The 22,369-nt window shown below is 44.8% G+C and overlaps 1 protein-coding gene across 9 annotated transcripts in view; it reads right to left on the bottom strand.

The window, feature by feature from the left end:
- KALRN (kalirin RhoGEF kinase) overlaps positions 1 to 21,506 on the bottom strand; it is a 493,218-nt gene extending 471,712 nt beyond the window's left edge. For all 9 annotated transcript variants that reach the window (XR_014618580.1, XR_014618581.1, XM_084289498.1 and 6 more), the window contains exon 1: positions 21,262 to 21,506. Coding sequence is in view for 7 of the 9 variants with exons in the window: in XM_084289498.1 (XP_084145624.1) it covers positions 21,262 to 21,334 (73 nt within the window). In the remaining 2 variants the exon portion in view is untranslated. The remainder of the gene's footprint in view (positions 1 to 21,261) is intronic.
- Between the last annotated feature and the right edge of the window lie 863 nt (positions 21,507 to 22,369).

Genomic DNA, 22,369 nt, shown 5'->3' on the forward strand with positions numbered 1-22,369 from the left:
TATGTCCCTGAAGCCCCCTTCCTCCCACGCTGTTCAGTCTTTACTCTTCACATATTCTATTTAGGGTAGAAGCTCCCCGGTTGACTTTGCTGCTTAAATTGCTGCATCTAACCTGGGATCTCTAAATTGCCCTTGCCTTTTAAAATATTTATTCTTACTAATGATATAACCACAGGCTTGTAAGTTTAATAATGTGCTGAGCTGGTCCTACCATAAAATAACTGATAGAGACGATACCAAGTAGGACAAACAGAAGGCTTGCTGTATCAGAGAGACTAATCTGCCTGTACGCTACACACCACTGAATAAATAGTGATTTGGAGCATCTTTATGACAAGGAAAAGCTTTGGGCTGTTTTGAAGGCATTATGAACATATTTCCATAAGGAATCGCACCCATAGAGAAAAACTGTTTCACAAGGTTTACGTGAGCTTTGGATGTCTGTACATGAAGCATAAAAGCCAAGGGCATCCATCACACAGGTACAGCTCAACAAATAGTCAGAAATGGACTCCTCCATGCCCAGTGCCAAATCTTCAGATTCACTGAAATTCAACGTGCCACCTTGTTTCACTGGGTGGTGCTCCTATAAGCAGGAATGTGCTTGTCTCCAGGTCAAATTCTTCCTGCTGAATTACTCCAAGTGACCAGAAGCACACTTCAGAGAAACACAGACACGTGTTCTGAGGCCTGCCAGCACTCAGAAACAAAAATAAGACAAATCTGTATTAAAGTGCATCATTATTCAACAAGTGGAGGCATTAACATGCAGACAAGACAGAGCGAGGGGGAAGAAGCAACTCCATCAGAGCACACATCAATCACTGCAGCACGAGGAGAGCCGACAGCTCCATTAACTCTGGGACGTGCAGGTCGCAGGCTTGCTTGTTTGTTTTTTAATATATATCAGACGTATTTGGAACTTAAACATTACTGTCATGGTAAATTTACTGTGGAAGGAATATGAATGGTTTTATAGGAGACACTTAACAACTAGTTGGAGGAGCAGGGCTGAACAAGAAGTTTCCAACAAAACTTTCTTCCTACAAAGAAACATGGCTTTGACTCAGTAAAATAATCCAATGAGAGTACCACTTGTCTTCCAAATAAAATAAAACACTTTTTTTTTCTTTTTTTTGGTTTTTGAAAATGTAAACCACTCATCCACTAGATTTCTATTCTTACTTTCTGTAAAGTTTTCAAAAAAAAAAATCAGTTTAGTGTTTTTGTCCAAACCTCATCAAAACATACTTTTTTTTTTTTTTTTTTCTCTCTCTCAACAAAATGCTGAGGAAGTTTTTCCAGAAATCACCATGACCACAGACATTTTTATTGTCACTACCAAAATGTTCAGGATGAGATGATGTGGAGACCATCTCACTACTGGGATGCAGAGATAGCATGAAAAAAAGCGTAAGAATTGGTAAGTGAAACAGCCTGAATACCATGAAATTGGACTGAAATTCTACAAATAAAAGACAGTTGTTGCAGAAAAGCAATGTTTAAGGTTGAAGGTAGCCAGTTCCAGCTCACGCCGTGAGCTCACGGAGTCCTGGCCTCCGGGCAGTTACACAATTTGAAGGAGACCAGGCAACGTTACGAATGCCAAGTATTCCAAGAAAACACAATCAAATCATAGGGAAAAGCATCTGGGATGCAGCTTTTCCTGTGTTTTTGTGTCTACCAAGCTTGTTTTCAGAAATGCAAATAAATCATTCATGCACAGAGGTTTTCAAAATGCTGAAGACAGGCCGTGTATAGTTTTGTCTCTGCAAACACACACCAAGCAGGAGGATCTGGTCTGTGAGCACACATTGGTAATGCAGGAGGAATTGTAGATTTGCCGAATGCAGCTGGCTGAGGCCAGACTGCCCAGGCACTGCTCAGCCCCACAAGCATCTGAGCTCAGCCACAGGATCTCTCACGCCATGTCCATGAGTATTCGTGTCCCCACAGGCCGTGCTGCAACAGGGTCAGTTCCTTTGGGCTGGATGGGCTGTTGCATTGTGCTACAGCCCTGCCGGGGTCTGTGTATGTGAGGGACCACGCTTCGAGTATCAATCAATTTATTTCTCCCCACATGAATCATGCTTATTGACAAAATCATGGGGTTTAAATGGCTACAACAAAATTAAAAGCAACAAAACCAGGTTGATGGGCTGAGATGAAAGACATTGTATTTCTTCAGTGAAGGACAAGCATATAATGCAGTTGATGACCCAGAAAAACATACTGCAACATCTAGGTCTGTTCGTTACAAGTACAAGTCAAGTGAAGTGAAAGAAGAAAAGAGAGGTCGAGCCTTCGCCTCAGCCAGCAAGAGCTGGGGAAGCACCGAGTCACGCTGCGACTGCATTTGGAAATAAACACCGACATGGGAAAGTCACTTCTCGGGCTGTCATCAGCTTCAGGGCTAGACAACATGAAGCTGTCACACACCATCAGCAGCACAGCTGCAGCAGGCACCAGATGGGATAATTAATGGCAGAGATGGGCACTGACATTTGGGGTACCCTGCCTGAGGCTCGTTCCTTACCACCAAGCACCTCAACGCGGCATCCCATTTATTCATGTGGCTGCTGAGTGAACCCACACACCAAAATAGGATTCCTGTCACCTCCACCAGCAACTGAAAGATGTTGGCCAGAACATATCCTCCTGGTGAGGAGCTGGATCACAGCATCTAGTTCATGCTCTGTGGGAGCAAGGAGATCGTGTCTCCTGAGGAGTGGAGACCAGGTAAGAAAATACCTTTTTATAGCAGAGGGTATTTTGGAAATGCCTGTTGGCAAATGATGCGGAGTTGTGGCTTGTCACACAGACAGGCTGCAGAGTGTGGGCATGACCTGTGTGTCTACCACCTAGTAGTTCCTGAGGGGGAAGAAAAAGTCTCCATCCTTTTGGGGGGCCTCATTCTGCTCTCACGCACACAGTGATGTTAAATCAGAGTAATTGAGTCTCAGCACAGCAGAAATCAATGAGATCACTGCCAAGGCCAATGTCAGACACACACATTTACAAACTTGCCCAAGGTAGAATTACAGGGATTTTTAGACTGAAAGATGTGAACTAATATCCTGAATGCTTTCAATCAGTTTCTGCAGAAAGCCTCACTATATCTGCCCCTTATCAGCATGTTTGGAAGGCTGTGAAAGCACGCAGGACATCTCTCATGTCAAGACCACATGTGTCACTCATGTGCATAAACACCTGGAAATCACTGTTGTTATCCAGAAAACGTTGCCTGGGTAACAAGCTTCCTTATGGCCATTGCAAGCAGTTTGGGAGAACTTTGAAGTCTCTCTAAATCAGCTGTAGGGTAAAAAAATAGCCCCTGCCAGGCCCTTGGACAGGAATGCATCTATGAGTCCATCTACTGTGTACAGCATCAGACTGCAAGCTCTGACAGACACCACGCCTGGGAAAAATCAGTTGCTTTTCTAGCCCCTAGAGTATTATATTACTTCCCATGAAAAAAAAAAGATGACTGAATGAGACAAATTTCTGGGCAGTTCACTGAACTCACCTTCAAGTAAAGTTGCTCAGCCTGTGGTCAAAGGCAGGGTGCAGCTGCAGCAGAGCTGGGTTACAGCCCCCTCCAACCTGCCGCTTTATCCGCATGCAGTCACTCCCTAGCCCGGTTGTGTCAAAATGATCCAGGTTGGCTTACTATTTAAAAGTATGGAGGGCTTTCTTTAACCCAGATCACTTTGACTGATTTGGGTTAGAGAAGGACTGCATGCGCAGCTACGTCTGCAGACACCAACCCCACAGCAGCGGGGACAAGGCCCAGCCACTATGAGCCTGGCTGGGGTTCAAAGCCTTTGAACCTGGCTCAGCTGCAAGCCAAGCAGCACATCTGGCCACAGCTGTAGATACTGTTCGGGGAAAAAAAAAGGCATACGAGGTTGAATTCAGTGTCAGAGATGAACTATGTACTGTAAAAAGTATGATTCATGGGAAATACCACTCAGCTTCAGATTCCATTAGTGCAAGAAGAAAAGATGCTAGTACTAATGGCCCTCATTTTCAAACTAAATTATTCATTTTAGGGCAACTAGGTATGGCTTGTTAATACTGCATAGCCATACACAAATAGCATCTCACAATAAGGGGTACAGCTTAAGTCACCTCCTGAACTGGAGCTGAATGTGCATGTTTCAGTCAATCCATCTCCAGAAAGATCAACTTTAAAATGGAAGCACACTGAAAGAGCTGGAAAGCTGCTCTCCCATAAGCAAAATGCTATCTGTTGTCTGTACGGTACCAGGGGAGTCCAGCTCTCTCTCCCTGCACTTGCTGCTGTCTTGTACATCAGAACCCCTTCCTGGCTTCCAAGGCACAAGCAGAGTTCACCAAGAGACCCACTAAAATATAATCTCTAAGTTAAAGTAGGAGAGAAACAGCTTTGCACACTTTGTAGAGCTTAGGGAAATGGTTTAGTGGGGACTGTTAGCGTTAGGTCAGAGGTTGGTCTCGATGACCTTGAGGTCTCTTCCAACCTAGAAAATTCTGTGATTCTGTGACTTCTGTTGTTGCCCTGCAAGAGGCAGTCAGTCATGTGTCCAGGATCACATTCAAGTCAACCAAAAATAGTGTGACTCCAACAACCTTTTCCCTAAGTTTCTTATATAGGCATGCCATCCTGTATCATGGTACAGAACTCTTTGCTACCAGCCTGACATGTGGTCCAGACTATGTTCTCCTGCTGGCTAATGTGGCTGCAAAATGGGTAATGCTATTTTCTTGTTTCACAGAAGTTTGGTTAGAATGAATTCATTTGGTTTTGTACAATCCATCACAATCCAGAAACGAAAGATGCTCCTAAGGTGCAAAATGGAAATGATTTTCTTATTTTAAGAATACAGGATCTGTTAATCCAGAATTTGTTCAGAGATGTTTTGAAAGATTAGACTCTTCAGATTCATTAAAAAAAATGTTCTACATATGCTTCAGAATAAAAGTATTTATCTGACAACCAGCCAAAACCATTTTATCTCTGTAAGCAATCCTCAAACACTGCAGAATGCATTCACTGCTTTCATTACCAAATTACTTTTTAAGAGTTCAGCAGGTAATTGAAGTTCCAAATGTCTTAAACGGGTTTGGCAACACTGAGAATTCTTAATGGACTTGCTATCCAAGAATTTTAGAGACAAAAAAAAATATGGTTGGATTCTAAATATACACCCTAACATAAGATGGATTCAAATTACACAAAGAAGCTGGCTTTTAAAGAGGGAGAACATTTTAAATGAAGAGCAAAGCTCTGCCCAGAAGAGGTTCCATGATGCCAGAGCTTCAGCTCATATTCAAAACCAGACAGCAAAAAGTCCTGAGAATATTTCAATGACACTGTGTCGGCCTAAATGTATTCCTCTTGAACTCAAGGACTGCTAATTTCAACAGAAAACTAATTAGGACAATGCTGTCCCATATATTGTGTACTATTAATGTATTCTCGTTAAAAACGGAGGGCTCAAAACCTTTTTTTCCTAGATAAAAAACATTTTGTTTATTACTTCTCCAATTCACTCAGCGGGACCACTGAAAGGAACGAGCCTGAACCTGCTCTGCATGCCCGCGTCCCCACATTGACCAGCGCTGTGGTGTGCAGGGGCAGGAGGCTGAGGAGCAGCACGAAGCCTGCAGGCTGGCCCAGCAGCCGCCAGCTCCGGAGGTCTAATGAGGACTCTTGCCCTGCCTGCATCAATAGCTTTTGGCAAACCATTTTCTGCCTCAGTTCCTCACATTTATAAAGCAGAGATGATGACAGCACTCCGTGTTAATAACTGTTATGTGCACAGCTTTAAGTGTTATTATTGTACAGGGCTTTTCATCCACAGCCAATTACCCAATTCTCAGAGGGAAACTGAGGCATGGAGGGATGCTAATTGCTTAATGTCATCCAGCAGGCCACAGCAGAAGTAGGACCTTCGTCTCCTGAATTTTGCATTATCCACTAAACTTCTCTACAACCTTGGCATTACAAGGTGAAAATGAGCTAGCTGATTGTCCAGCACTAACAGACAACAGGATACTTGCTTACTTCTGCTAACATCGCTATTTGCAGCCTATCTTCTTGTTGCTGTTGTTCCTGCAGGGAAAGCACAGTGTTAGATTTGTAAAATCACATTATAGGGGAAGACACTGCGATGGCAATCGCAGGATTATGGTCTCACTGCAGGCTCCAGCAGCAGGAAAAGCTGGTGATGATATGGGCTGCTTGAGGTCTAACACAAAAAGCTTTAATGATGACAAGAGGAGCACAGAACAACAGGACCATGGGCTTTGCTTTGCACAGAAGCAATCTTTTCTTTTAGGATTACTCCAATGCAAAAATCCTCTTTCTGCAATGCCTCAGTTATCACAGCAAGGGAATAACTTATATTTAAAATGAACATGAAAAACTGAAGAATTTGTATTTCTGACATGTGCCAGCAAAGATGAGATGCACAGAATAGAAAACCTAGTAAAAGATACTGGTCTTTAACATAAGACTCCTTTACTCAAATTATGGCTCCTACCCATGAAGGCACAAACCTTTCACCTTCCAGGCATGCAACATTCCTTCCTTTCTCAAAAGCCTACTGCTGAGGCATTTCCATTGCAACAACACTGACCCTTGTACCTCCATCACACCTACGACTTTAAGATGAAAGTTGCTGACTGCACGTGGATGCACAGACACCACCAGAGTAAGCCATTAGAAATACCAACTGAGCTGTCCAAGATAAAGCAAGCCAGGCTATATGTAAGGGAGCCTCAGAGAAGTTATGGATGCAGAAGCTCAGGAGCTGCTGTCAAAGAAGCTGCATTCCAGCTGCTGCAACACAGTTTACCCTGTGTGAGAACTAAACATTGAAAAGCAGAAGAGAGTTGAGATATGGGGAAGACTGATTTGCTAAAAACTTAGCTCCAACCAGCACCAGAAACATCCTTTGCTCTGGGACACAGCAGCTCTGTTTAGAGCCTGTCTTTCCCCTTCTTTGCCCACAACAGGTGCTCACTTATGAGCCTGTTATCAAGCAGTGGAAATGGGAAAACTCTGCTTGGCCAACACGTGGTGTTTAACAGCTTATAAACTTCTCTAACAACAATAACATCCTTTTACGACCCCCTTCACACTGCTGGACCACAACACGCTTTGCCATCTTAAACAATGAGCTGTGACATGCTGGCCCACGTACAGATGGACAGGAAAAGCTGAAGATGTAGGGAGGTTTCCTCCAGACGTACAGGCTGGGGCGTGACGGGAAGCCCATGTATTCCCAGACTGCTTTGGCAGCAGCTGGGAAGGACAGGGTGCCTGGATGTGGTACTCGCATGTGCTGATCCTGACACAGAGCTGCCAGAGGCTGTGCTCATTTTATCTTGCCTAAAGCAAGAGAGGTGATGCAAAGACACCAGAGGTGTTAAGAACAGAGTCTTTACCCGGAAGTCCTACGGAAGAATCACAGATATGAATTACCTCTCAATGTAAAAATGCAGCAATTTGTACAGTCAAATTCAGCAAATACCTGTTCACAGACATCACCATTAGAAAGCTTAATTTTCGAATAGGAAATGTACAAAAGCAAGAAAGGAATATAATTATCACAAAGAACACACTTAGAGGAATATAATTATTCCACATAATATAGTTATCCAGCCAGAATATTAGGAACCAGCTTTCCTTCCCAACAATTGCTTGTGGTGTGGCGATGTCCTTTAGTTGCTCCAACAGCTTCAAAACTGTGAACCTCAAGTTTTGACTTCAAAGAAAGTGCAATTTCAAACCTAGGTGTCTTTTTTGTCTCAAATGGATGTGTGCAAACAAGAGATCCATCAGCACCTATACATCCATGCAGGCTTCCCATCTAAAGACCCCGTCAATTTGCAGAGTTCCTGCAGGAGTTCTGTATGATAAATATCTCCGTGACAAGTCTTCAACTTCTAAATTAACATATTCATTTACTTATCTGCATGTAAAAGTACAATGCAAACAGACAGTTTTCTTGACCATCAACACCACCTAATCCAAAGCAATGCAGTACAGCTTTCCCATTTGTTTCTAGAAGGAGAATAAACTCAAGTTACTCCAGCACAGTGGAAATATTGTGTAGAATTACACAATAGAAATATTGAGACGGTTTCAAGAGACTGAATACAAGGTTTATATTCACTCCTACATGCTGAATGCCTCATATAAAATGAGGTACAAACCCAGGCCAGTGCCCACCAGAGTCCTGCTGTACAACTCTTGTACCACTGATGTTAAGAGGAACTTAGCAGGCATGTGCCCAGGCTAGATATAAGGGACAAATGATGCAAAAGCCAGTGGCTTTCCAGATTGAGGCTGTTCAAGCTTTGTTTGATGTAGCTGAGGAACATGGGTGTTTGTAACTCATGATTTAAGGTTTTACACAATACCTACATCTGTACGTTAATGGCAAAATTAGGGATGAAGCTTACATAAAGTAACTATGCAGTCATGGAGAGTTTTTTAAATCTCTTTCCGCAGATAGCCAAAATCAAGAACATAATGGCATTTCATAAAAGAGAACAGCCACAACTCCAGCCTCCCACCACTTGAAGGGAAGCAGGACAGCCAAGAAACAGGACTGTTACAGTTTTGCTTTCCCCAGCAAAAGCTTTGCAACTCCCTCCATCATCAAGCCACAGGATAAACAGTACTGAGAAGGAAGAGAATAATTTCCTGCTGCCTGAGAAGTGGCTGGCATGTTACCTCTGCCAGGCCAGGCTAAGAGCAAGCCTCAGAACTGGGTATGATCAGAAAGATTGCAATGGGGAGATGGACAGCAGCAAGGCTCCTGCGGGCTCAGGCTGAGGTGACACAACACACGTGTGCCCAAGACCAGTTCAAATCAGGTCACAAAATCCAATTCATGAAAATAACCTTTTAAAAATAGATCGCTACAGTTGGCTACTTCGGAAACCTAAGGGCTTCAGGCTGTTGTCTGAGCCACTAGTTGCAAGGTGCCCGTACACCAAAAGGAAAAATAACAATTAGGGAAGCTTAAATTCAGTTCCTGGAACAGTTCTCCTCCCAGGGAAAATACATACATAGATGGTAAAAGCAAAAAGGGAGCCAGGAGAGGAGATCCCTTTAGAAGTCATTAGCTGCAGCTCTTAACATGGCTGCATGGTAGTTAAAAAAAATAAATAAATAAAATAATAATAAAAACGTAGTCCTGCTTTTTTTCATGTGTGTACTTCACTGAGTCTGCCCTCTGTGCCATCCTATTAGTTTCAGGATTTTTGGCTTAATCTGTATAAAGTTGCTGTCTCGTCCATTTGAAATCCAGCTATTCTGTGTACAAATGGAGTCACTGCGCACCCCAGGAATGGGAATAGAGGGAAAGGAATGACAGGTTGCCCCCCTAGCACTCCTGCTCAATTCAACAAGGGAAGCTCGTTTGGATTCGGGGCACTCAGAAAACAAAGCCAGACATCAGGTTTGCACCTTCCCAAAGGGAAAACTTTGCCAGGGAACTTCAGACTTTATTTCTTGTTAGCATGAAAATGACTCTTTGGAGTAGTGCTTATTCACATCTCTTCCTAATTCTCTCCTTCACACCACACATGGGAAATGTAGCAGTTACACACAGGTGGTAAGTGGTCCAGCTCTCCTCAGAAGGCCGCAGGTATTTATTCTACCCTGGACAACGCCACATGAAACGAAAGGCCCCATTTGGAGGAGCAACATGCAGCTTTCACATTCACTAGATATATACACCAAGAGGAAAAAGTATGAGGAAAAATGAGACCAAGGGAAGGAAATCATATACTATGTTTATAGCTCTTTTAAACTATGTTGTGTGGAACCAGAGAGGAGGTACCTCCCCGTGCCCCCAAGTAACTCACGTACCCACGGGAGACATCCACGGCATAAACCTCATGGCAGAGCAGTTGGATCTGTAGCAAAAGGGAATCTGGCACTTGTAAAAGACCAAAAAAAGAGCAGGATCAGAGTTTTAAATGGCTCCTGACAGCATTCTCTTCATGAAGAGATCTCTGTAAAATATGGAATATATTACCAAACCTGGGCTGGAAAGCAAAGCATTTTTAGGTAGGTGGAACTTTTTAATAGCATGTCATTAAATCTCTCTTACATTTAGCATTTAATAGATGTAACTTTCACAGCAGCATGCTCATTACAAAAAAGGCACAGGGGACCATACCAAACAGTAAGCAGAATGGACCCAGAGCCCAAGTGCCTCATTTTTTTTTGAGCATTTGGATACCATGGTGATGAGAAAAATCATCTGGATGTCTTAACACATTAAATTAGAAATATCCTTACTCTGCTACCAGTCCTCTTTGGCCCCATCCCCACAAGAGTCTGTCAGCTGAACACGGGCCAGAATTTCCGCCTGTGTAAATTACTGGAGCTCCTCTGCTGCCACTGGCTCTGGGCCATTTCTTAAGCCAGATGTGGATATGACCTACGTATATTTAAAAATAGGGTCAGCATAATGAAAATCTTAAGACCATTTGACTGGCTAGTGTGGATGCAGGAAAGGTGCATTAATCCCATTTCCAGGAGTAAGGCCAAACCGTACAACCTGTCTGAAGTAGGTCACCAGCATCCATATATAGGTGTCTGTACCGAGTGGTTTAAGAGGAACTGAGTGTTTGCACATCAATCTGATTTCACTTGTCACTTTAGCCGTGACTTTTGACAATCCTGAGGTACAAAGGGATTGGTGTGCTTTTCCTGGTCCGTGCCATGGCAATGTAAGTTAAAGCCACACAGCATTTTGGCAGGGTGTGCTCGATGACCAGAATGTGGGTTTTAAAGAGGAAAAAAAAAAATTGTGCAAAGCACATAACCTCAAGAAAACATCTTACTACAGCTTTATGTCTGATTATTCCCATTTCATAGGTGGGTTTGGTAAGACTTCCCTATCCTACACAAAGACTGTAACTTTTCACATGCTTTGAAATGCCTCACAAAATTTGTATGCTATTTCTAATTACCATTGTCACTCCACACCAAGGAGCGCTGAGCCAAGCAATGCAATTTCTGTTCATCCTGCACGTCTCGAGCACAGCTTGACTTCTGAGGTGGAAGCTGCAGAAAGCTGCCATTTGACCACCTGTGTGAGAGCCCACCAGCTGCCGGTTATGAACTACTGCACGTGACCACCATAAGCCTCAAGTGAAAAAAAATAAAAATAAATAAAAATGCAGTGGAGCTGAAGCTAGACTGAGTGCTGAGATCTACCCCAGGCACAGCAACCAGGTCTGAGCTGCCCAGCTCAATGATGTGGGCAAGCAACATTTTTTTTCTGTTGTTGTTGTTTAAATCTTTTCCCATGATAAGGACTCACATCCTGAGAAGCATCATTTTTACAAATTGTCATTACCACACAAAACAATTTTAATCAATCTGAACTCATCTAACCAAACAGCTTTTCCCTCTGCTCAGATTTAGCACCAGAGGTGTTTAAAACCAAGCCAGTGTTAGCAACTTTCTCCTGGTCCCTAATAATTAAAGACTACCTCATTAGGAAATTGATGAATCACCTGAAGAAGCAGAGATAACAGGCCATCAGGAACCTGTAACAGATAGCTGACCCATTTAACACCCCGGCTAACTTTCCAGAAGGATTGAGTTGAATTGGAGCAAACTGCTAACCAGAGAACCACGCACCGTAGATCTCAGTCCTGGAAGCTCACAAGATCATTACTATTTACCCGGCAGGCCTGACTGGCTCCTTCGGAGTAAATTTATCTGAATGCTTCAGACTGACTCTATTAGCATCACTCCTGAACTCCCTGCTTCAGCACGGAAAAGCAGAACAGGAAAGTTAAATTGCTGCAAACACAGCGGCAGTCGGATCCAAGGAGGCTGCCTCTTCAGGCCATATTTCTACGAACACGAGACATTAAACGTGAAGGAGAACACCCAAGGATTTTGGCTCTATGTCTTTGCTTCAGAGGCAAATGTCTTATTTCTCCAGCATCAAAGCAAGACAGGCATTTGGTACAGTCACCATTAAAAGACTGCAGTGTGATAATAATGGTCATAGATGGTGACAGGCATCTCCTGGTGGAGAAAATTCTACTGTTTTTCCTGTGCTTTGCATGGTCACCTTCCTCTTTCTGAGTATGACACATGCATAGGCATAGCCTATTCCCTCCTTTAACTATGTACCCAGCCAAAGCCTGCTGATATTTTCATCTTACACGTGAGAAAACCTACAGCTGTAGTTTTCAGGATGGAAAGCCAAAGGTAATCAAACCTCTTATTGTCTCATTTCTGCGATTTCCTTTGGCTTCTGACCTTCACTTCACTGACATCACTCACTTCCCTTCCACGAAGGATGCAGGCTGCGATCGCTTTCCCAGCAAAGGGCCTTCCAGCTCTGAAGTACTCTGATTGATACCTTTGTTGCTTTCTCCCACATTTTCAGGTTTCCCTACAGTTTTCTCATTTCTCCCCATTATTTTTTTTTTTTTTTTGCATTGTTCTCAGCCATTCCCTCTGCTTCACACCCAGTGTCAGACCCCTATAACACCACTGGCTCATCCTCTGCTCAAAAGCAGAGCAAAGCGAAAGACGAGTGAGTCTTTGGTTAAATGAATTCAAAATCCACTTAAGCACTTTTATCGTAAACACGCTGTGGCAGGGACCATCTTTTTGTTCAGCGTTCATGCAGCATTTACTTCAGAAGGAACTAATCAGCGACAGCGACAATTAGAGAAATAAACTCCTGTAGAGAGCCATCATAACATAACAGCAACGCCGTCGGGCCTGTAAGAGATCAGCCGTACATCCACTCACTTCAACTGGCCTCCTGCACCTATAGCTTCAAGGCCTGCACAGACTGACAGGTAGAGCACTGGGACCTGCTGAAACCAGCAGCAACCCATGAAACTTCTCATCTGGCATTTCCACTAAACCTGTCCTGTGGGAAAAGACAGTAGTAAACAGTGCACAAGAAACACAGTCCAGACATCTCCACAGAAAGTAAATCTGCTACCAGAGTACCGCATATTTCTTGTTAGCTATTATTTTTAACCTCTTGCAGATTTATTTTTACTGCAATTTGAATGTATCTGTTATATGCCATAACATTAGTATTACGAGACGCACTAAAATAGTAAAATATCCTAGGCACTTGATACCATTTTACAAATCTGGGTGTTAAAGCCAGTGAGGACCGTGGGTCGCTGCAGCAGCCACCAGTGCAATGACCCCACTACAGCTTTACTTCTTAAACCATCTTCATGAACAGCAGAAAAAATTAATGATTGAACAGCAGGGGTGTGTTTTTTATCTCACCATTAAACGAGGGGTGAGCAAAACCAGAATTATAATACGTCCAAAGGGATGGACTGCTGCTACCAGGCTGTGGGTGTGAGCCTTGAGCTCACAGCCTGCAGCCCAGAGCCCCTACAGACCTCATACCAAAAGGACTTGAAAACTACATGGGATTGACACACACCTCAAAGTCTTCATTCCATTTTTTATAAAGCTGTTTTAAATAAGCAAAAGTTTGTCTGAATAAAGGCCTCAGGACCTGGCTTTATAGTATATTCTCTGTGAAGCCTAATAAAAGACAGTTAAATACATAAATTATGCTCTCATTAGTCATCTTAACTTTTCAGTGATGCAAAACTGATGGTTGTCTATTGGCACCCAGGCAAGCTAGAGGAGAGTTGAACTTTCCACTCCCAAAAAGCACTGCCACAAAGCTCTTTGTTTTCAGCTTGGATGCTGTTTGGCACAACAGTTTGACGTTCACTTAGAAGACCAGGGAAAAATACGCACTGCTAATTTTCCTAAGTGCCATGCCAGCGTCTCTGGGGGCCGCGTGTTTGCCCACCTTCCCATCCAGTAATGTGATTTGCTCCCAGCTAATAAAGCATGCCTCACATTAGCTAGGAAAAGGAGTTTAGTTAGTGGGTTTTGAATGATATATTCATAGAAAAAAAAAAAAAAAAAAAAAAAGCTGATGAAAAGCATATTTAAAATACTCTTCTTTGTTTATATATTTTAAACATGGGAGACACAAGCCGATAATCCCTGCAGATCTCCTTTTTCTTCCCCATTGCCCCCGTGGTTTATCATGTCCAATTAGCCATCTGCCATGCCTGCACTGCCATACAAAGGGGGCCGGCTCTCCTCCACCGCAGCCCATCAGCGGGGCTATTGTCCCAGCTGACAAACAAGAATCAGCCACTATTGTTTCCAGCTGACAATGCTGCTCCAGCCTAGGCTGCCAGTTGCGATTACAACAGCAGGAGCACCAGGGTACACCCCGGGAGTCGTGAACCACGCAGCAGTGTCGGCATTAGCGGGGAACCTTCACAAAGCCCTCTTTGCAGCATCTATTCTAATTTCAGGTAATAAACCAGCCTGGACCAGCCTCCATCCTTCATATCGTGGCTGCACCGGGACACACCACCTCTGCTGCTTTTCCCAGCGCTCCCCTTGCCAAGGCAGGCTCACCGTCCCCAGAGGAGAGCAACTTCCGAGAGGGAAATCTTTCTTTTTATCGATTTTTATTTTCAATATATGCCTTATCTTCTGCCTCTTCAGCACAGCTTATTGCACACACGTACAAAAGGATTTAAAAAATCTGAAAACTCCACTAAGTCTCTGCATGGGTACCAATTACGCCATGAGGTTAATTTAATTTCTCTCACAAACAGCACTCACTCACCCTTTTTCCCAAGGCCACTTCACTAACAGAAATGACCAGAGCAGCTGGTCTGCCAGTCACCGCGATGTTAAATTGAAGATCATTTCCTCTTATTATTCTCAGCAAAGCATGATGTGACCTTACGCTAAAAACTAAAGTCTGCCTAATTATGGTAGTTTTGTTCCATCAGTGAGACTGAAATGCTGGTTCAGATAATTAAGGTTACAAAAAGGGAATTTCATTTTTAGTTTTAAAGGCAATTTGTTGCCTTGAAGTGGGAGTGTGACAAATTAGGCCTATGTACTTATATGTTCCCAGCCATTATATAGTGTAATTTTTGAAGAAACAGAAGGCAGCCCTAGGTTTAGTAGCAAAGCCACACATGTTGTTTAGGGAGAAAGAACCCCAATAAGACACAATTTATTCTAGGCACTGGTTAATGAAAGCGAGCAAATACAAATCAATTTTTATAGTTCTGTTTCCACTTTTCAATATTTCCTAAGCCCCTGAGTAGGGAACAGGAATTATTTAAACTTCAATCTTTTTACCTGCTATTTCCAACTTCAGCACTAAATGTATGTAATTTGAATATACCATTTCCAACCTTAACTGAATTGTGCTAAACAAAATAAATGCAAAGTGACTGAAATAGATGTTATTCCAGCGGTCACATACATAACGTTTGCAATGACTTAAAACAGAGAAAAGTCCTTGTCCTGAATTTCAAACACCAGGCTTTCTGAAACAGACATGAAACAAAACAAACAAAAAAAAAGAAAACCAAATATTTTGCTGAAATATCACTCCATCCTTAGCCTGCAAAACATGAAACCTTACTTCAACATGCTGCAATCCACATCTTGCACAGGTGACTGACTTGAACCTAGATTTATGGCTGCTGTTGCAATGCCAGGACCAAGTGCTGGTTTTGGTTACATCAGTGAAAATTCCCAAACAATTCCTCAGAAGTCTTCTGAATAAGTGTGATGGTAACAACACAGTCTTTCCCAGAACTGAGTGGGGAAAAAAAAAATCACAATATTATGGCTTCTTTCTTACAGCCCTCTACATCCTAGGGCTCTCTATTCAGACAATCATATTTGACTTATCTGTTTGCCTTCTCTTTTTGTATCCTGCTTTCTTTTGCAACACATATATCATAATATTCGCTGTTATTCTCTGAGTGGCTAGGCAAAATTCCCCAAATGGCAGAGTCCCTTTAGTTAAACACAGGGCATGTGTGCCATAAAAGCCTGTAAAACGGGAGTTGTTTATCTAAAGAAATATTAAAAGCAGGACACCAATCCAAATCAAACAAAAGCATAAATACCTCTAACTTGTTTCATGACTTACTTTAAGTTCCAGCCATAAAACACACAGCGCTGTGGGTTTATAAGGTCTAATACTCTATAAGTATTTTCTTTGATGCAACTACGAAGTACTTACAAATACCACTGGGTACTGTATGGTACAGGTCGCCACAGAGCTATAAAGCTGCTTTACGTCCATAATCAAACTTCCTAGGGACCATAAGGTCACAGCAGCTGAAACAACAAAATACTTCATCCCAAATCTTCAAGGGGTCCAGAACACCTGCCCAGCCAGAGGATTCCTCAAGGGGCTCTAAACACAGAGGGGGGTGTGCTTGGAGTGGGCGGGAACCTGCAAAAAAACAAAATTGCTCCCATTTCTAAGCCCCCCTGTTTCTCTAGCACCTTATTATGGGACTTGACACAATATAGGGGTTTTGGGGGAAGAGCAGTAGATATATTTTCATGGCCCAGTGGGATGCTTGCTTGTATCCATGGAGCCCATCACCCCAAAACATAAGTGGCCACCTATGCTGGATGCAAAACGGAGCACTAGGAGAGTTACATGAGCACTAGGAGAGTTGTGTGGAGCTCCTCTTTGATGGAAAGATTTTGGGGTAGCACTTTCCTTCTTTGTGATCTTTGCCCCCAAACCCAGTGAAGGCAGTGAAGGCCCCAGAGGGGCTTTCCCCACCCCTTCAGTAACATCACAGGTGATGTATGAAACCTCATCACATCACCTGTGAACTTCACTGGCGTCTGCACTATGATCTTACTTGCCCTACTTCACCCTGTTATGGAAAGCAAGGATTGTGACTTCAGTACCTAGCAGCTCTGACCAGAAGCTAGATGCAACAAGCTTTTGCCTCTGGAACTCTGTTCCTCTTAATTTGATTAATATCAGACAGAACAAATACCTTCCTACTGGCCTGTAACACAATGCAAGCTCATCCAGCAGAAGCACATTATTAACAACCAACAGGTGTCACCCCTGTTGCCCTGTTCATACTTCTGAGTGACAAAAAAGGAAGGAGTTGGGAAAGAAATGTTCCTTCAAATACCTTTTCTGAACTAAATCACTAATTTAAATTACTCCTTTCTAGGACCAGACAGCAGAGATCCTTCCCCTTCTGTCACAAGACCTCACAAATCAGTAGGTTCTGCCTCATTTCTGAGCAGCACCTGCAGGGTCAGGGGGGGGGAGATGACAGTTACTCCTGCCAAAATCTCTGGATCCACTGGTGTGTCCTTTGTCATATGTCCATGCCAGTTCCCAGTCCAGCAGAGCTCCCTCTCAGGGTCCCAGGGAAGAGCAGGGCAGATCCATATGGCCCACCCCATGCACTGGACTGTGTGGTGACAGAGACTTGGGAGCATCTGGGTCCTCACATGGAATGACATAACCAGCTTTCTCTCCCACATCAGTCACATGAAACAATGCCTACATTAGATAATAAGGAAAGAAAGGAACAAACCTCATGTTCCTGACAGGGTCAGAGGTCAAAGCCCCCAGAGAGCAGTATGGATTTTAATTAACAGCATCACCATCAAGAGCATGGGCGCTTTCCACGTGGTCCATACAACCTGACAGCCTTTCCTACGGCAAAGCCTCCTTTATCAGCATGCATTACTGGACCGGACCTTATAAATTATGAAGTCTCAAGGTGAGGAAGTCATGCGTCATGCAAACACCTCACTCCCTGTGACAACTAGATTGAATCAATTTATCCGCTCTACGAGGAGACACTTGATTCCATCAACCTCGAGGAGCACTTCTCCGTAGACATCATTTCAAGCACATCTATTGATCAAACAACCTGGCCACTGCCAATCATTTTAAAGTTATTTAGTAGCGGAGCTGCCAGTCACTTGTGCACAAATGAACAATGCTGGAAGTCTGAGCGGCTGGTGGAGAGCCGAAAGCAAACAGAATAATTCATCGTAGTCAAAGGAGATGGAATAATATCAATTTTCAACTTACCCACAGGAATTATCTCTGACAAATTCGGCATCTTCATATCAGATATAATCAATGTTAAGTGCCAGAAAAATAATTTAGAAAACCGTTCCACTAGTGGATAAGAAGTATTGATGATTAACCTTCCCAGTAATCAGTAGTTTGCTAAACTGTTCTGTCAATGACCTCTATAAATATTTAATATTTTGGTAAAGGATTTTCTCATTTGTTTTACCTCTGCTTCCAAAACACGCTGCAGAAATTTCTGCAATTTAGGCACAAAGACAAAGCTTTCCCTCTGTGCCTGTATCTGAGGGAGATCTGTCGTTTGTACACTTTACAAAGAGACTCATTTTATGTTTCAAACAACAGGTATTTGGCTTTGGTTCCATGCAATGTAAAAGTCTCAGTACACTTTTAATATAGACTGCTAAGAGCTCTACAGAACTTGCTTGTATTTTATTATCTGTCACTGAAATAAACATGAGGAACTTAATAAGGTATACCTAGGCACAAATTTGGTTTCTCACTCAAACATAAGCTCAAACAGCAGTGATAGACTCTGCAGAAATTACTGCCTTGATTCAGCAGCCTGTTATCTCACAAATCAGAGCTGGAGATTGCAATGGTCATTTCTGCCCTTGAAGTCCCTTCCGTCTGCAAGGTGATTTTTATCCCAATTACATGGAAATGATTCTCTAAAAGACAGAATTACTCTGCACACATCTGATGGTGAAAACTAGAATAGTCCCAGTCCTGCGTGCCTCCAGGGATGAATTCCAGCACCAACCACACAGGTGTTAAATCCACTCTTTTCTGAAAAGTCCTTCCTAGTTCTCATCTGCGTACTCTCCAGAACAGGCCCTCCTTTACCACCTCGTGTTAATTCCCTTGGTTTTACTTCCCAGCTCCAGCTCAGAGACCTGCTGTCTCAATGGTTCTCGCTGAAAAGGGACCGCTATGTCCAGTGTTTGGGTGCTGCCGGTGGAGCTGCTCCGCACACGGCGCCATTCACAGCATCAGCCTCCTCTGCTGGTACCAGGGAGCAGCCTATCGATCCTCCCGGCTCAGTGCAGAGCCCGTCTGCTTGCTAAAAGCCTCCGAGTGAGATATTAGTTGTTTGGACTCCATCTTTTCACTGAGAATAATGAATTCATGCTTTTCCATGCAGTAGCTGTGAATTCAGGATGGGTTTAGGCAGCCTGGTGTATGCTCATGCTATTGGAGCAGCTAATCTTTAAGCCACACGGATTCTTTTTTTTTTTTTTTTTGGTGACCATTCAAGAGCATGAAAGCCACAATGGTTATGGCTTTATGGCTTTACAAATCCGGCATACAAGCCAGGACAGGAGAAATAAAAGCAAAAAGCTAATACCAAGAGAAAAGAAATGCTAAGTCTATGCAGGTCTCCACAGCTACTACAAACCAGACCCCATCTCACAGCCCTCACTCAGGCAAGACTGGGACTGATGGGGGAGAACCCCCAAAGCCCCACATGTGCTGGTCTCTCTGCCATCCAGTGAGACCAGCAACAGCTTCAGGCAGTCACAGCCCCAAGAAGCAAGCAGCACGCAAACATCGCAGAAAACCAACATTGCAATTTCACGTGAGTCATGCCTGCTATCGTTTGCTTTCTCCCCATTCCTCAGTGATGTCTCCCGGTCATTATAACAGCTGGCAATCAACATGAATTACTAATATTTTTCCATGTCATATTTTTGGACACAAAATGCTACATTAACAGTGCAGAAACAAGAATTTTCTGATCTCCTTCAATGAAGCTTTGAGGCAGATGAGCCAACCACTAGGGATGGCCTGCGTGTGTACACATGCTTCAGCACACGGCTGTGGCCTGAGCATCCCTTCCAAGCCTACATTTCTGTGATTTTGTTTCCTTGGGGAACAGAAGCATCAAGAAGTTGAAACAGGCAGCAGTGTATTTCTGGTTCTACAGGTGAAATAGCCAGGGAAGAAGACAGAGTGGGAGAAGAACATAGTGCTTCTCTATGCTTTTTCCTCATTTAAGATTTTTTATTATTTTTTCATAAAAGCTAGACAGACTTGACTCTCTCCAGATTCAATTCTGCTAATGTGCTTACGCTCAGAAGGCAGTGCCACAGGGAAATGATTTAGTTTTGGAGGAAGGAGGGGAGAGGAAAAAAGGTGGGGAGAACCTTCAGTGATGTGTGTCTAAAAGGAAAATTGTCGTGATTTTTGTTTCGTGTGTGCGTTTTTTTCTTTTCTTTAAAGAAATCTTCTTTTGCCTACAAATGCTAATATTGAGGCAGCTTGGGAAATGAGCTTATAACCTGGTAAGCTATCAACAGGCAAGTATCCTATGCCTTAATGGCTTGTGGATCACAAGATACACACAGCCAGACCTTATTATAGTTATCCTCTAGATCAAAGGGTTTTCACATAAATGGGGTGCAGTCTACCATGGCAGGGAACCGCTGCAGCCTTCAGGATTTAACTACTTAAAGTTTTGGTGATTACATAGTTGTTTTTTTGTAACCGGAGCTCAAAGCACTCTGTATAGCTAATGAGCAGGTAGAAGGAGGAAGACAGCTGAAAAGCAAAGCCTTGACAAACAGCTGTGGCAATAAGTGGCAATCCCAGCCCAAAAGGGTCAATCCCCTTATGAAACAAGCATTTAATCCTTTACAATTTTTAATTAAATATCTACCAAGAAGCCCGTAATACTTTCTTGAGACTCTGATTCCGTCGGGGGAGGGGGAGGGACCGCAAGTAGTTTCAGCTGAGATGCTGAGCCTGTGCAAAGCCGAGGGCCCCCAGGGAACAGCACCTCTCGGGCGGGTGGCGCAGGGGGAGCCCCAGCACATCCCCGCTGCCCGCAGAATTTAATTAACGAAGGAGCGATTAATGAAGCCCCCACTCCGCCGGAGTCCGACGACCCTCGAAGCCCAGGCAGGGCATAGGGCGGGCAGCCGGCTCCGCGACCCGCAGGGTCCCCCGGGGAGGGGATTAGCGGGGGACACGCCGAGCATCCCTGTAGGGTTTTTGGGACTGCCGGGGGCGGGGGCCCGGCCGGTCCCCTCCCGACGTGGCCGGCGGTAGGAGGGCAGCCCCGTGCGGCGGCTCCGCGGCAGCATCTTCCCGGGGACACGGAGGGGAGGGGAGCCGGGGAAGCGAGCCCAGGGGGCTGCGGGGGACAAAGCCAGGAGGCAGGCGGGGACCCCCGGCTCTCCCCCCGCTTCGCCTCTCCCTTCCTTCGGCTCCGCTGCCGGCGGTGCCCGCGCTGCCGCCGCCAGCCCCGCATCCCAGGCAGGGCCCGGCGGTGCCCCAGCCCCTTCCCCTTCCCCTGGGCTCCCCTTACCTGTTCGGAAGAAAGCATCCACCTCGGAGTCGGGGACAGCGCCTTCCTCCGCCGCCCCTTCGCTGGGATTCATGGCTGGGGGAGAGGAGGCGGCGAGCCCGGCGGCTGGTAATATCCAGTGAGTTAGGGAGGAGGAGGAGAGCCGGGAGAGAGAGAGAGAGGAGAAAAAAAAAAAAAAAAAAAGAGGGAGGGAAGAGAGGAGGGAGGAGAAGAGGGATGGAGGCGCGTTTAGCAGCGAGCCCAGCCGAGCGCCGCCCGGCTCATCCCAGCCGCGGTGCCTGCGGGGCGGCTGCCCCGGGGCTGGGCTGGGCTGCCCGGGGCGGGGTGCTGAGTCCCCGCCGAGTGAGTCCCCGCCGCCGCCGCCCCCCTCTCTCCCTCCGTCCCCTCCCTCCGCCCGCTATTGTTCCGACCTGCCCCTCTCGGCGCTGATAACCCGGCACGGCTCGGCACGGCACCCACCGCTCCCCTGCCGGCACCTCCCGAGCCTGCGGCTCCCCCCGGGCAGCCCAAGCCGGGGGCTGGTGCTGGGTTTCCTCCCCCAGCCCTACTGCTGCGCATCGCCAGCTTGCGCCGCTGCCATTCCGCCCCCCGGGCGAGCAGCCGCGGTGCCGGGGCTGTCAGCTGGGCAGGTGGTCGGGGATCGAGAGCAATAGCTCCTGTGGTTGAAAGGAAACACTCCCCCACACCCTTTTTTTTTTCCCCTCCTTCCCTGGTTGCTGTTCAGGGGTTTTGGAAAGGCTCAGTGCAGCTGCGTGTTGCTGCAGGTACGCCTTCGTGGCTTACCCCTTGCGGTCCCAGGGGTGGAGAGGCCAAAAGGAGTTGGACAAGCCGAGGTCCTGCTCCCAGCTCAGCTGCTGATGTAGCTATTCAAATGATTTTATTTCTCTGCTCTAGCTGCAGTATTTGTGATTTGGGACAATAATTGTTGTCCCCAAAGGAACACCGTGAGGAATGCTTGTTTGTACTCCAGCAGCTGTGTTAAACATTATTCCCTAAGCCCAGCTATCAAGATTTCAAGCACAGACAGGCAGAGATAGACAGAAAGGCAGATATTTGCCATTTGGGCACTTTCCTTCCTTCTGTTCACCTATTTGAAGCCTCACCAGCT

Source organism: Netta rufina (assembly GCF_964035555.1).
Source record: "Netta rufina genome assembly, chromosome: 6".
Classification (NCBI taxonomy): Eukaryota; Metazoa; Chordata; class Aves; order Anseriformes; family Anatidae; genus Netta; species Netta rufina.